Genomic DNA, 17,134 nt, shown 5'->3' with positions numbered 1-17,134 from the left:
TCGTATAATTCCTAGAGCAACACAGTGATTGTATAATCCAGTCTCCCAGGCGAGGCATAGAGTTCAAACTCCTCAGCCCAACAGATGAATAAACAAGAGCCATGAAACTGCATAAGCTTAGCCCATAAGCTGAAGAACAGATGATCAGATCCAAAGAATATAGTATAAAATAACTATTCACTCTTAACGCAGCAATCTGCTCCCCAAAATGCCATCCGGGCACATAGGGTTCAGAATCATGTTAGCCAGTGAGGCAGAATGAACAGACAACTGAACAAAAACCGAAAGAAATTTGCTACTTACTCATGGTCTGCCGAGTCAGACTGAAGTGTCACGAGCAAGTGAGAGCTTGTGCAAACCCCAAGACCGGCAGCAAGATCTTAGCGAAGGCAACAGAACAACTGTAGGCTGATCTCTAGCAATCTTAGGTCTCCAAAAAGTTCAGGAAAAAAAATTCAGAAAGTCCCAATCACGAACACGAAAAAAAGATCCCACAATAAACGAGAAGCGGCAGACAAACACACCAGACTTCACCCAACTGGAATGAAGATAAACGGGAAACCAGCTACAGCAGCAGTAATGATTCCTGCAAACTTTAATAAAACTTACAGATTACAAAATAAAACTGAACCCACTCTCATCCACACGTTCCTCTCTCCAATGAACTTAATGTCTTCTTTACCTACTTTAAATGCAAATGACAAGACAGCAGCCATTCAACTGCCTGCAGCACCACATGATTCATCCTTCTTTGTTTCTATGCATTTCAACAACGAGTGCTTTGAGAGACTGTTGCTGAAACAAATTAAACAAAATATTCCAAATAATCTGGACAGCCTCCAGTATGTATATTGTCAAAACCAGTTCACATAGGATAACATATGAAAACTGGTTAAAACAGGAACAAGCAGCCACTTTGGGAGACCCTGCCCAAGTGTTAATATTAAAAGGACCAATGACCCTGCACTAGATTAATGTCTTTATACATACACTGGATTCAGAAGTCTATTTTTAGTTTGTGCAGTCACAGTTTTAGATCACAGGTGTAACCTAGTTCATAAATAGCAAATAACAGTAACATAAAAGTATGGTTCACCTTGAGAGACATTACCCTTCTCAAATTAGTTATTATAATATTATTATTACATGTATTCATGAGATTGTTTTCTGTATAATGTATATAACTGAAAACATGTAATGGACCTCACCAGGTTAATTCACAATGCAATGTTTTATTTTCTTGAACATTCCCACCTTCCTTTAATGCTTTGACAAACCTTAATGCTTACATGTAAAAAAGTCTTTACAAACAGTAAATTCATTAGTTATGATTCAAATAAAAAGCATTCCATTTGTTCTGTTTGAACTTTTTCAGCACAGAAGACAGCACAAATGGTTAACTCTGAGAACAGTAACAACTTGGGGATCATTACTCCTTTATTAAAAGGGTGGTAAAAACCTAAATATTTGTATTGGCTGTGAAAGTCTTTATTAGTGATGAGCGAATCCTGTTTATTTTGCTTTACTGTGAATTTGGCAAAATCATGGAAATGTTCAAGAACTTCACTGAACTCCACAAAATGCCCTGAAGTCAATAGGGAAGGAGAAAACGGACTAATTTTGAAGGGATTAGGACCACTAGGAAATGTGACCTACGCTGTGAGGCAGCAGTGCAAAAGATGCAGATGGAACAATAACCACAAAATACACCAAATGGTCACAAATTTGCAATAATAAAAATAAATAAATTAAAAAAAATATCTATATATATATTAAAAAAAAAAAAATATATATATATATATATATATATATATATATATATATATATATATATATATATATATATATATATATATATATATTAAAAATATATATATAAATCATTGTGCTCACAGAGTTGCAGTCTTGGGGCAAACATGAGCCATGCGATGGAGGTGTGGAACTGGCTCATTCTATTGTTTGAAGTCATGTCTCTGGGCACAGCTGGAATGTCTTTTTTGTTTTCAGTCTCTGTGGAGATGCTTTGCACTTTTTTCTTACTCTAAGAAGACAGAGATGCCTTGTAAACTGTACTAAATCTTTGATTACTGTTTTACAGGGTCACATGTGTTTTCTGTCAGGCTTTAAGGCTTGTTTTGGTTTATACCAGCAACACAATTATTATGCATTTAAATTACCAATGTGGCACTGCACTGCCAACACACTGGGGGGTGGCTTAATATATTCGGTGGCAGTACTCATTATATTCTAATTATGGTCAGATAACGTACCCCTCAAAAAAATGCTGCAAGTTTTTTTTTATATATTTAATTCTTTTTTTATTTTTAATGCATGCAGGGTGGAACATGGCCCTTCTAATTGGGTTATTACATCATGCATGCCTTAAGTAGATCGGCAATGATTTTTTCAGTATACGATCATGAAAGTTCTGCACATGGCTGATATAGCTCTGTGTTGTCACACTGGCCTTTCAAAGCATCGTGGGGCACTGTGAAAAAAGTTTGTCTAAGCCCATGTGAACTTCCATGAATATATTCTGTGAACAAGGTCACCTGTGAACACAGCATATTCAATGCAAAACAACACCTTGTTGAATTTTGACGATCAACACTAGTCTTTATCCATATGACATATTTACTTAATTTAGTTTTACATTTAGTAACTATTACTCCCCTAGTCATAAGAATATGTGACTCAGATAACATTTAAGATGCTGATGTTATCATTGGCAATAAGCTGTTATTTCTCAACAATCCTCAAGATCACTGGCAGTTAAAATGTCTGATATAGTGTATTTTTTGCTGTAACAAATCTGTTTTGGACTGTACATAAACCTAGCATGTACTGATTTTCCATCCATCCATCCATCCATTGTCCACCGTTTATCCAAAGTCAGGTCGTGGGGGCAGCAGCCTAAGCAGGGAAGCCCAGACCTCTCTCTCCCCGGCCACCTCCTCCAGCTCCTCTGGGGGGACCCTGAGGCGTTCCCAAGCCAGCCAGGAGATACAATCCCTCCAGAGTGTCCTGAGTGTGCCCCGTGGCCTTCTCCCAGTGGGACATGCCCGGAACACCCCCCTGGATGCACGTACCAGCTCAACTGGCTCCTCTTAATGTGGATGAGCAGCGACTCTACTCCGAGTCTCTCCCGGATAACTGAACTCCTCACCCTATCTCTAAGGGAAAGTCCAGCCACCCTGCGGAGAAAACTCATTTCGGCAGCTTGTATCCGCAATCTTGCTCTTTCGGTCACTACCCAAAGCTCATGACCATAGCTGAGGGTAGGAACGTAGATTGACTGGTAAATCAACAGCCTCGCCTTTTGGCTCAGCTCTCTCTTCACCACGACAGACCGTTGCAGAGCTTGCATTACTGCGGATGCCACACCGATCCGTCTGTCAACCTCCCACTCCATTCTTCCCTCACTCATGAACAACACCCCGAGATATTTGAACTCCTCCACTTGAGGCAGTAATGTGTTCCCAACCTGGAGAGCATTCCACCCTTTTCCGGCAGAGAACCATGGCCTTGGATTTAGGGGTGCTGACTCTCATCCCTGCCGCTTCACACTCGGCTGTGAACCACTCCAGTGAGAGCTGAAGGTCACTGTCCGATGAAGCCAACAGAACCACGTCATCCGCAAATAGCAGAGACGAAATTCTGAGGTCACCGAACAAGACCCCCTCCGCTCCTTGGCTGCGTCTAGAAATTCTGTCCATAAAACTTATGAACAGAATTGGTGACAAAGGGTAGCCCTGGTGGAGTCCAACCTCAACAGGAAACGAGTTTGACTTATTATCGGCAAATGCGGACCAAGCTCCTGCTCCTCCTGTACAAGGACTGAATGGCGTGTAGCAACGAGCCTTGTACCCTGTACTCTTGGAGCACACCCCACAGGATGCTTCGTGGGACACGGTCGAATGCCTTCTCCAAATCCACAAAACACATATGGACTGGTTGGGCAAACTCCCATGCCCCCTCCAGGATCCTGGCCAGGGTGTAGAGCTGGTCCAGTGTTCCACAGCCGGGATGGAATCCACATTGTTCCTCTTGAATCTGAGATTCGACTATTGACCAAACTCTCTTCTCCAGCACCCCTGAATAGACCTTACCGGGGAGGCTGAGAAGTGTGATCCCCCTATAGTTGAAGCATATCCTCCGGTCACCCTTCTTAAAATCCAGAGGCACTGCCCCCAATGTCCATGTGATGCTGCAGAGACGTGTCAACCAGGAAAGCCCCACAACACCCAGAGCCTTGAGGAACCCAGGAGCTTTTTAACTACCTCGGTGACCTCGGCCCATGATATGGACGGGCTCCCCCCAAAGTCCTCCAGTTCTGCTTCCTCTAAGGAAGACATGCTGGTGGGATTGAGAAGATCCTCGAAGTATTCCTTCCATCGATCAATAATGTCTGCAGTTGAAGTCAGCAGGGCCACATCTCCACTGTACACAGTGTTGGTGGAGCACCGCTTTCCCCTCCCTGTACTGATTTTTTTTTTTTATTATATCAATCAAACTGCTGTAATTATTTTTTTTCTGGCACCATCAAAGCCATACTTTGCTTACTTTGCCACATTAAACACCAGTCATAGCAGTAGCATTGAAAAACAGGTACAACCGCAGTAACATCAAAAGGCACTGCTTGACATAAAGGTGGTAAAATATCATATGTCAAGACACTATTTTCACAAATGTATTGTTTAAGTAAAAGGAAAAAGAATAAAGGCAAGCATGCTAAACTGAGAATGATTAAACAATCCTCTGTAAAATATATTTAACTGTGGCGATTGTTCCAGAGTACAAAACACACTCCGAGTTTCACATCTGTGTTCAGTACAGTGCAAATAAGTTAAGTACTATCAGTTTTTAACTGAGTCTAGACAATTGGTGGCTCACTTTATACACTCAACATTACATATTTTACTGCTTTTAGAAAAATCCAATATATTACAATAGTTTTACAAATAAATTTTCCCCTGAAGACTCAAAGAGTTAAAGACTACATGCAAGTTTCACTTTGTGTATCTTCTTTGTATTTTCTTATGCATTATCAGATTGCTGAGGTGGTTCATACAGTAGCCTAAGACCTTCAAGAGGCTCAGTTTGAGTCTTAGCCTGCTCAATCTCGGTGGAGTCTGCACATTCTCTCCAGACATGTTATTTTTTTTCTCTGGAAACTTTATTTTTCCAGCCACATCCCATGTCAGAGTAATTGTACACCATAAATTGGCTCTGCATGAGTGAGTGTGGGCATGTGAATGACTGTGTCCAACATTAGACTGGCATCCCAGGTTAGTCCATACTTTTTACCCAAGATAAGCTCTAGCCGTGCAATTTTAAATGGCTATGCTTTTAGTAAAAGGATAGCCAAAATAGTGGGTATTTATAGCCGAGTATGATTAATCTAGCAAGGCTAAAATTTATTAAGGCTGTTCATGTTGTATTGGCTAACTGAAAAGATTACAAGATGAAAATATGTTCAGTTAGCCAATAAAATGTGTCATCTTGCTTCACTTCTCATTACATCCATAATGGCTAAAACGGTACATCATCCTACTACTTGAGGCTGTCTAAACATTAGTCATGAAAGAAATAATATAATACATAGGGTTGGTGATATTATACCACAAAGATACTATGGTAGACAAATTCATGTCTGAACCTTGCTCTTATTCATATGTTGCGTAATTATCCATTCATTTGCCCCAAACACCACTCCTAACTGCAGACGTACAGCACACCTTTACAACACACAGAGGGCTAGTCTGCATTGCTGACATTCCTTCAACTGAGATTTATCAATCTGTCTCATTGAGGAGCCGCTTTGTGTTCCAAATTGAACAAAGTGAGTCCTTGAACTGAGTTTTGTTTTATTGTTGCATTGTTCCTCTTCAGAATGAAGTTTTCCTCTGACAGAGGGCCTGGTTCAACATTCCAAATAGCATAAATGACTAACAGAGGTAATTAGTGCTTGTTTTATGGCGCTTTAGAGAAAGTAAAAGAAATACAAAGAAATTTCATAACTACGTACAAACTTGTTAGACTTTAGCCTTGATACTAGTCCATTTAGCTGTTGCCTTTTGTAAGGCATGGGAATAATGAGCCAGCCAATCTAAAACAAGTGTGGACAGATTAGGCATCTTTCTCTTTAAATACACATTTTCTTTTTCATAAAATTGACAAAGAATAATGCTTTGATTGTCTAGTTATGTTTAGCTCTCTTTTGTTCTAGCCTATAACATAATAATACTTCTTTTTGTCACATGAGCCAGATTACCTTTAGCAAGGGTGACGTAACCACTAAAGTATGGTTCAGTTCTACGTTAAGTTTCAGATACCAATTTCATGAAAGCTCCAGCTTTCAAAATAAAACTATTCAGTTTCTCTTCCACTGATTTGAGCAAGGAGTAAAGAAGTACAGCATTGTAATAAAAAATTGTAAAATATTCATTTTATTCAACTCAATCTGATCCCAGACTAACAGACTGAAGAACATTTTATTTCCAAGAGTCTTGTTGTCCATCTCCCCTTCCCTGCTTCAAAGACTGCCAGGCACACCCTTTGGTTCCCCTAGGGACAGCTAACACTCATACAAACGCACACACCTACACACACAAAATACAGATATGCGTTCACACAATCGAACTTCCGAGGACTGATATGTTGTTATTTACAAAGATGCTGCTATTTAAGTAAATACTCTTTATTGATTATATTACTTCTGGGCATTACATCATAATCATTGAAAACTGTCAAACATGCTGCTTTTTAGTAAATACTGTTTATATAAGTATCAATATACTATATATAATAAGTACCTTTATTATACCAAATGTAACATACATTATTAATATAATACTGCATATATTGAACTTCTGCGGTGGGTTGGCACCCTGCCCAGGATTGTTTCCTGCCTTGTGCCCTGTGTTGGCTGGGATTGGCTCCAGCAGACCCCCGTGACCCTGTGTTCGGATTCTGCGGGTTGGAAAATGGATGGATGGATGGATATATTGAACTTTTCAACAGTCATCTTATTGTAGTCTCTGTGTAATGGTTGGTAATGCATATGTTTATGAATTATTATCTTTATGTCTACTTTTTAAATAAACGTGGTTGTAAATGCAGAGATGTCAACTAAATTTTGTTGTATTGAAATACAATGAAAGAGAAGATTAAGAAGCCTCTGATGGTATTTGTGTTTAATGCAGTGACAGATGTTCAATGACTAGGATCTACTGATATTCAAAGCAGTGACAGTTCATTCTGTAACTTATCTATTCACATCCTTACATCTACAGAACATCAAGTAGCTTGAATCTGTCTGACTTAAAATAGTAATGCAGTAAAACTTAAAGTAAATTTTACATTCAACATTTAAAGTATTTTTGCAGCAAATGCAAAATAAAAAATCGGCATATATACTGTAACAAGGATATCCAGACAATTGATGAATCAAAAAGTTCAAACTATCATATAAACACTGTGAAATTTTTGAGCTCTTTTAAGACCCTCCCCATCTGTGCTACATACTGAAACATGGTTGACATGTCCATCAAGGGTTGCTTGTCCATTGCCGAGGCAACCACAGGTTCTCAGTGCCGCCAACTGCAAGTTCACAGCCTCCCCATGTAACACGTCTGTTGCCCGATGCGAGGAACATTCTAACTCGGCTATTGACATGGCCCAGTCACTGCTTGTTTGCTGTGTCTTTGTGTACTGAAGTGGTAGCTCCCTTATGAGTAAATACCCTGACTGTTACTGTTTTGATGGGAATAAAGTTGGTTTTCTTGAAGCCTTTGGATTCAGTGTTTTCTCTCGGGTGCAATACAGTGACTCACACATCACATGGTACCAGAAGTGGTGTATTGAGGCGCACAACAACAGGAGCACGATGCTCCGCTTCCACCAGAGCTAGATGAGGCTCCTGCAGACGCACCTGTCTTTGCACGTCCCAGAGATGTGCTGGTGAAGATGCATCCCTCAGACAACCAAGAGTGTTTCCTTTTCTGTTTTGAACATGCAGCAACACTGATGCACTGGGATAAGAGAGGCTGTATAGCTATTTTGGCCGGGGAGGCCCTTCAGTTTATGCAAAACCTTCCTCCTGAAAGACTTGATGATTATGACTTTCTGAAGCAACAGGTCGCAGGTTTCTCCCGGGGTGTTGAGGAAAGACATTTTAAGGTCTCTGTTAAGTTAGCTAGATGTGAAATCCCAGCCCTGTTGGACTGCTCCAGCCGATTCCCTATACAAAGACGGACTGGGTGAAAATTCGTTGTGTTCACTGAGATGTTAAAGAATATGAGACTATTTAAAGGGAGGAGCTTTAAAGTTTGGACTGCCATATTATATACTTCACCCTGGCCTCTTTAATCGGGAGAGGAATGCCCTCTTCTCAAGCTTCCTAGCCATCTGCAGATCACCTCTGCCTGTATTAGACAGAGAGGGGCTTGTTGCTGACAAGGTCGGTCAAGAAGCCGGCTTAGAGATTGAACCTGACTTGTCCAGTTAAGTAGGGGACAACCCTTCATGTGAGAGTCCGGGACAATTGGAGGAGTCTTTACATCAGGCAGCCGCACCTTCAACCTCCACAAGCTAGGCCAACAATGAGAAACAATGGCTGGAGAAGAACAGGGTGCTGTGTTGGGGCCCCAGGGACTGATACTCCGACTGAGTTTGTGCACCTGCAATGGGCCAACAGCAGCTAATAGTTTGCATTTAAACAAAAACATGTTGCAAATGACTCTTACTATATGGAGCGGGAGGGCCCAAATTTCAAAACACCACACTTTTTGATTAAGGATGGTTTCTCATATTCTGATTGCATAGGGCAAGGCTGGATTGAGCTGTTGGTGGTCCCAAGCGGGCATACAGAGATGGTTTTAAAAATTGCTCACACCCATGTCTTGGGGGGTTATCTTGACAAGGAGAAGACAAGGGATCACATTTCGAAACACTTTTATTGGCTGGATATGGGCCGAGACGTGGAGCAGTTTTGTAAAGCCTGCCCCAACTATCAAGTTGTTTCTGCTCATAGACTCGCTATGGCTCCCTTCTCACTGATTCCTATTTTGGATGTCCCTTTTGAGAGGGTTGGGTTAGATATTGTTGGTCCACCCTGATGTGACCTTTCCCTGGAAGGCCAACGCCCAAGCTGTTGCGAAGGCCTCATCGGAATTATTCACACATATTGGCATTCCTTGCAAGATTTTAACTGACCAGGGTATGCCCTTCACCTACCACATCATGAAGCAGCTGTGTGAGAACCTTGCAATTAAATAATTAAACACCACTGGTTATCACCTGCAGATGAATGGCCTGACTGAACGATTTAATAAGACTTTAAAACAGATGATTTAGTAGGGGGCCAATGACAACCTGACATCCTGGTACATTGTGTTGCCTTTCCTCCTGTTTGCTGTTTGGGAGTCCCCTCAGGCATCCACTGGCTTGAGTCCATTCGAACTGTTATTTGGCCACCAATCAGGGGTGGAATTGGATATTTTTCGAGAGGAATGGATAGGAGTTTGCAGTGCAACTCATTGGGTGAAAGTTGTCAATCAGGTCATTTTACTCCAAGAACAGATTTCTAAATTGTCCTCTATCATGGTAGATCATCAGCACCACGAACAGGAGGCACAAAAATATAATTATGACAAAAAAAGCAAACTTTGCAAATTCAAAAAGTGTGATTGAGTACTGGTTTTGACTCTATCTGATCCACATAAATTTCAGTGGCTTGGTGTGGCAATTGTGGAAGAACGTGTGTCTCCCGTAAATTAAAAGGTCAGAATTCCTGGCTGCCAGCCTATACAAATCTTGCATGTGAATCTTTTGAAAGAGTGGCATGAGCCCCAGGATGTGTTGGCCATGTCAGTGGCAGTCTCACAGATTATTATTTGTAATGATCTGATGGACACCCAAAAGACTGAGTTGCTGTCGCTGATCAGAAGGAACTCTGATGTCTTTTCGGCCGTACCTGGCTGGACAGAAATTGAAGAACACAAGATCGTAACAGAACCTGGAGTTAAAGTACAGATGTGCCCTTATTGCCTTCTGGAAGCAACAAGGAAGGTGATACGTAAGGAGGTGAACCAGATGCTGTTTATTGATGACTTGTTGGAGAAACTTGGGCAAGCCTTGTATATTTCCACCCAGGATCTCACTATGGGGTACTGGCAGTTGCACCTAGAGGATTCCAGTTGCGATTAGACCACATTTGCCACTCTGGATGGGTTTTTCTAATTCACCAGGCTTCCTTCTGGTCTCCATGGTGTGGCATTGACTTTTCAGCAGATGATGGATCAGATTCTGCAACCCCATTCCGTGTATGATATAGCATATCACGATGATATGGACATTTTTAATAATGACTGGAAGTCGCATCTTGACTGCCTGCAAGGAGAGCTTGACAGTTTGAGGCTGGCTGGGTTGACAGTTGTTTACAAGTGTAAATTGGGTATGTCAGAAATGTATTATTTGGGGCTACTCAATGGGAAATGGTGTGATTTAACCTCATTTGGACAAGGTGGATGAGGTGCTTGCATATCCATGTCCAGAAACGCAGATGCAGGTTCAAGCTTTTCTTGGACTCGCTTGTTATTGAAGTGTTAGCTCCCGTTTGAGTAAATACCTTGACTGATCTTGTTTTGATGGGAATAAAGTTGATTTTCTTGAAGCTTTTGGACTCAGTGTCTTCTCTAAGGTGCAAGACTGTGACTAGCATGTCATAACACCTACCAAGCAATTCAAATGAACTGGAAAAATAGTACTTTGTATACAAACCTTTCACTCTTAGAAATATCATTACATTGTAATGGAAGAAGCAAAAACATTTTATGCAAAAACAAAAAATCACATGCCATGAACCATATGACATGAAAATGACAGACTATGTGAATTTAAAATAGTAATGTAAAGCTTTAAAAATATACTATAATAATAATAATGATAATAAATTTTATTTAATAGGTGCCTTTCTTAACATTCAAGGTCTCCTTACAATGAAATTAAACAACATGAATAAAATATAAAAACAAGAGGATGATAAAATCAAATGGCAATAAGGTACAGAGGTAGTAGCAAACATACAAAGATAACAGACAGTAACAGTATTAAATTCATAATTGGTACACCAGTTTGAAAAGATAAATTTTGAGGGCAGTTGTAAAATGTGTTATTGAGTCTAGTTGATGGCTATGAGAGGGAAGAGAATTCCAAAGTATCTATCTATCTATCTATCTATCATCTATCTATCTATCTATCTATCTATCTATCTATCTATCTATCTATCTATCTATCTATCTATCTATCTATCTATCTATCTATCTATCTATCTATCTATCTATCTACAAACAAAATAACTGAGGCAGTCTTCTTTTTCTGTGAGTCATATTACATACGCTAATGTATGAAGCAAGTAACTTTGTTACAGTGGTTTATAATTATTAGTAGAAACTAATGGTTTATTTTGTGAATATATACTGTACCATTTTAAAAATAAAATACTTCTTAAAATTATTATTGAATTATTCATGGCCAAGTCAGCTTTTTATCTTACCCTTTCCATTGGTGTGTGGTGGTGGTGGAGGAGGTATTCCTAGGCATTTTCTCCAAAAGTCTGGACAGCAATCTGAAATGGTGCGATTGCAGAAGAGGTCACAGTAGCAGATGGTATCCATATATTTCATAATACAGGTGTCATCTCGACCTGGACAGCAGCCTCCCCGGCGCTCACAGTATGAGCCATTAGGGTCACGTATACCATGATAATGTAGGGGAGGTTTAAGTTCCCTGCGAGTTCGAAGCAGGGAAGCCTGCAGCTCCCCAAAACAAATCAGGGAAAGCACTAGGACAAGCACAACTGCATAGATCTTCATTGTATTTTTGTTGGTTTGAATGGCAGTATCCTTTCAAACCTGAAATGGAAACATAAATATAAGGTGAGGAATGGCTCCAACGTTTCATTTCAAATGGTCTACTTTACCCAAAATCATTGCCTTTTTTAATGAAATATAAATTAAAACCATGTTTGGGAAAACCTCAGCAACTTCCACTATTGGAAAGTGAAACATACACACCCTAAAGGAATCCAGTTTGGATTACTGCAATACAGTATGGCAGAGATAGAGGGCAGACAATGTTATACCCAAAGTCTTATGGCTTGTGTAGCTCCCTGTAGTGATGGTGAAGGTTACACCACTGCCACAATAAGTGGTGCTCACAGCGTTACAGAAACAGTCATTGTGTTACCACATTCAGTGCAGTGATCTAATAAACGTTCCTCATGCCTGATGGACATCATTGTGCACCATTCGTACAATTAAGAGAGTTTGAGCAAAGTCGTATATTGGGCCTTAATGAAGAGGAATGGAAGGTGTTTCCATTGCATCAGTGTGGGCAATGATGTAAAGCATATCTGTGCATCTTAGAAGTATGGATATACATCAAAACCAAAGCATGACAAGGGATGCTAGGGCACACATCAGAGACACAGTCATACTATACATGTCCACTCTCCCATATGCAATTGTCTTTTTTTTGTCTTGAAAGATGACTGCTGTTATGAACTGCTACTTACGTATGCCCACCATGCACTCTTGCAGTAGTGCTTTAAACATGCAGATTGGAGAGAAGAATGGTAGTTTTTTCTTCTTTCCTAATGAATGAAATTTTTACTTGGAAATCAGTGAAGGTCATGCATGTGTCTGATGGACACATGGTAAATAGGTAATCACATCCACCTTGTATAAACCTGTGACTCACATCACCCGCACTGGGCATCATAGTGCTAGGTGGTATCACCTATATTGTTCATTCAAGCCTAGTTTTGTGGAGGGGACATTGAGCAGCTTTGCCATCATCTAGACAGTCAAGACCTCATTCCTACATGAAATGGACGTTGTGTTCCTCCAGTAAGATGATGTTTGCCACATTTCATCTATACTCTGAAGATTGTCTGTCAAGTCCCTTGGCCAACATGCTCACTGGACCTCTCCCAGATCAAGCATGAATGTCACTGGTTTGGAAAGCATGTCTCTGGCACTCAGTCACTGACACTGAACCTCAACAAATCACACCTACAGGTTAAAAGGTTATGGACTGACATTACACCTAAGGACATTTTGTCTTCTGTATGATTGTTTGCATGCCATCTTATACACAAATAATTACAGGAGTTCACACAAGGACAGACATCCTCAGATCTGCAGATGACTCTGCCACTGTGAGTGTTCTACAAGATAAGAAGGTAAGTGATATTGAAGTTGTTGATGAGTTTATTTGAAGGTGTGATTGTTACTTTTTACAGCTAAATATTTCTAAGACAAAGGATATGGCTGTAGACTTCAGGTGCTCCCCCCTTTCCACTGTCTTGACTTTAATTAATTAAAGGGGAGACAGTGGAGATGGTAGCTAGCTACAAATATCCAACAACAATCATTGATAACAGAAAAAATTTTGATTAATGAATTTGGAGGAAAGGGCAGACACAGCTTTTCTTTCTTAGAAAAGTGGAGAAAGTTATTATGACACTTTTATAAGTCTTTTATTTAATCTGTTGTTATATTTGCTTTTATATGTTTGTTTAGCAACCTAAGTATTAATAATGTAAACCATCTTAACAAAAAATATAAAACTAAAAGTAAAATGATTGATTTGCAGCAGACCTCTGTGACTTAATTGTATTACAAACAGCTATGAAAAAAGCCAACTCAATGCTGTCAGACAGCAGCAATCCCCTTTACTCTAATTTCAGCTGCAGGTTCCTGTGGTAAAGAACAACAGACTCTTTAATTCCTTAATGGTACATTTTGAATTATTATTTTGTTTACTCTTAAAAGTGTTTTTTTTCTTTTTTGTACTAAGCTTGAGTTAGTACACTATTTGTCAGTTCTGGTGCCTTTGCTGATTTTCTTGTATCTGTGTAACAATGTCTTATGTTTTTGTACTTTCCTGCTGCAAAAAAAAAAATCCCTCTGGGATAATAAAGTCTGTCTACCCTAACCTAACATAGAGTGCAGTCCTGTATTACAGCATGGGAATTTTAACCCCAATATTAAAGTAAGAAGTGATATTCTAAGTATCAATAAACCAAGCTGTACCAACTTGTGTCTGAGGCCACATTTTTAACACACTCGCAATACAGAATGCCTTTTTTCCACTTTCCACTGGTGAACTAAGGCCAATGAACTGTTTTACACATGGGAGAGCCAGAAAGAAACAGTTATTCTACGGTTTCAAATGAAAATATGGGTCCACCTTATCTTGATTATTTTTAAAAAGTGACTTATCAATATTTACTATATCTTGTGTTTTTCAGCTTTTTTTCTTAACTTTGACCCTATGATGTACTATTGTCTGAAATTGCTGTTCTGTTTATTTTATCTGGCAGTCATGCAAATTGATTTAAAAAGCACTTTGCAATAAACAATAGTTTCTGTGAAAAGTGCATTACAAAGGTGACCTGATTAATTGATATTTATTTGAAGTATTAATGGTAAAAAGAAAAAAAAAACTTGACTAAAGTAGGACATGGAGTGAATATTCAGTTGGTTGCCAGATTGTCATGAGAGGGGTCTCTATTGGCAGAGTGAAACACATGACAGTCAGCAGCTGGAACAGTATATCAGTAATCAAGGCTGTTCAACTGAAGGACAAGGTTTTCTCAGTTTAATGATATCTTTGAGACAAAAGCATACAGGATTGTGTTTCTCAGCTATTAATAAATTCCTCTCACCCTGCACCAGACATGCAGAAAACCAACAATTAGTGACAGAGTGTGAACAAGTGAATGCATTTCATTGGCAGCCAATGCATCTTATTCATCTGTATGGACAAAGGTTCATCCAAAGGAGCAAATGTACACAAAAAGTGACTGTAGATTTTAAGTGCAATTGGATTAGTTAATGTATTTTATAAGTGTACATTTTCTGTTCATCTTGTACTTGTATTTTTATCAGAACCCCTGAGGTTGTGCAGAAAGTGTTTTTTTCAGTAAGATTGTGGGAAGTAATAAACAAGTATGTATTTTCTGTTCAGTTATTCTATTGATCTATTTTCATTTTGTTGCATCTTTTATAAATCTGTTCACTGACAACAGCCTCACAGTCTCTAATACAAATGTACACAATTATGCTATTCTTACATAAATAAGTTCATATATATAGTTAAATAAATTGTAATCAAGATATCTATAATATTTGGTTTCAATGTAAGTCTCCTGCATAGAGTTTATTTCCAAAAAACAGTGTCAAAATAGAAATTTTGAAGTATTGTTTTAAAATTCCAGCTCTAAAGTCTCTTGTGTTGCCATTTAACTAATTTCAGAATGATTTCAAGATCAAGCTGCCGGATCTTGAAAACACATTGACTGATTTTTATCAAAGAAAATTAACTACTATAATAATTTAAGGAAAGACAGTATCAATTTAAAACTTATGACACTGGAGTTAATTCAATACATGATTCAAAACAAGAACAATGTGAATTGATAAATGGCATTTTGTTTTTCTTGCCATGTTGGTTACTTTGCTGTTTTATGTAATGAAGCTGTTGTTAGCATGGATTCCAGAACACTTTTGGCAATAGCAATAAATCTGAACTTGATCAGAGCTCCTTGATATCAGTTTCCTGAGATCATTACTATCTCACAATGACACATATTAATTGTTTTTTTGTGGCCAAGATTGTATAACTCACAAATGGACATACAGCTTTTTATTTTTTTACACTTATCCAGTGGCAGCTATGTAAGTCTCAGCTGTTTTTGTCTCTAATATTTGCACTGCAAAAAATGAAATCTTAACAAGCCAGACAATCTTGAAAAGAAATAATAGATCTTGTTTTTTTATTTTAAGAATAACTGACTTGAGTAGATTTGTATGTGTAAGATATATAATCTAATTTTTAGAAAATTTAACAAGTTAACAAGTTAAACTTTCTCACTATATTGGCAGATAATTTTGCTTGATTCTAATACCTTTTTCTTGTTTTTCTTGTTAAAACAAGAAAAAGGTATTAGAATCAAGCAAAATTATCTGCCAATATAGTGAGAAAGTTTAACTTGTTAACTTGTTAAATTTTCTAAAAATTAGATTATATATCTTACACATACAAATCTACTCAAGTCAGTTATTCTTAAAATAAAAAAACAAGATCTATTATTTCTTTTCAAGATTGTCTGGCTTGTTAAGATTTCATTTTTTGCAGTGTGACCAGACTATATAGGGAGTGGTTAGAAATGGTCTTCAATAATGACGCAGAAAAGACTGCGTTGTGCACTCAATCACCTGTACTGTTGACTCCATTACTCAATCCTGACAAGACCTAACTTTGTAACCTTTAAAAATATCAGGCAACATAAAGAAGAGGCATTGGAAATAGTAGAGAATACAAACAATTTCCTCTACCAAGTACTTTATCCCATTACTTGACTCGATTCATTACAATAATGAATTGGTGATGCAGAGGGCATCTGTTCTACCTTCTTTCACTAATTGAATCCTCCACTGTCCAGAAGTGTACTGCCAGTTTCATTGGTGAGTCTAAATTGCCCACTGAGTGTGTGTGTGTACATCTGTGTACCCTACAGTGACCCTGCAGTGGGTTGTTAATTCATACAAGGAAGGTCTCTGTCTTGGACTATTTTATGTCAGATTTGGGTTCTTATTCCCCACAACTCTGGAATCAATAGATAAAAAGAACCAGTGTGAAATATTAATGGATGAGAGGCCTTAAAGTAACACAAATTACATAAACGTGTTAAAAGAGAAGCAGTTACAAAAATCAAAAAAATATTATAGGCAAACTGTCTGTTCCTATACTTGTAGGGTATTTTACAGTCATGGCCAAAATTATCGGCACCCCTGGAATTTTCCCAGAAAATGCACCCTTTCTCCCAGAAAATTATTGCAATTACAAATGTTTTTGTATATATATGTTTATTTCCTTTATGTGCATTGGAACAACACAAAAAACAGAGAAAAAAGCCAAATCTGACATCATGTCACACAGAACTCCAAAAATGGGCAGGACAAAATTATTGGCACCCTTTCAAAATTGTGGGTAAATCGTTTTATTTCAAGCATGTGATGCTCGTTTGAACTCACCTGTGGCAAGAAACAGGTGCTGGCAATAT

The 17,134-nt window shown here is 38.6% G+C and overlaps 1 protein-coding gene across 1 annotated transcript in view; it reads right to left on the bottom strand.

Moving 5' to 3' along the window:
* tinagl1 (tubulointerstitial nephritis antigen-like 1) overlaps positions 1-17,134 on the bottom strand; it is a 113,193-nt gene that overhangs the window by 83,351 nt on the left and 12,708 nt on the right. Inside the window, exon 2 of the mRNA XM_028819067.2 lies at positions 11,558-11,915. Within this exon, the coding sequence (XP_028674900.1) occupies positions 11,558-11,876 (319 nt within the window). The 5' untranslated portion in view covers positions 11,877-11,915. The remainder of the gene's footprint in view (positions 1-11,557; positions 11,916-17,134) is intronic.

This window comes from Erpetoichthys calabaricus, chromosome 14 (genome assembly GCF_900747795.2).
Source record: "Erpetoichthys calabaricus chromosome 14, fErpCal1.3, whole genome shotgun sequence".
Lineage (NCBI taxonomy): Eukaryota > Metazoa > Chordata > Cladistia > Polypteriformes > Polypteridae > Erpetoichthys > Erpetoichthys calabaricus.
The sequence above is the reverse complement of the archived record's forward strand: the minus strand, read 5'-3'. Positions and strand labels throughout refer to the sequence as shown.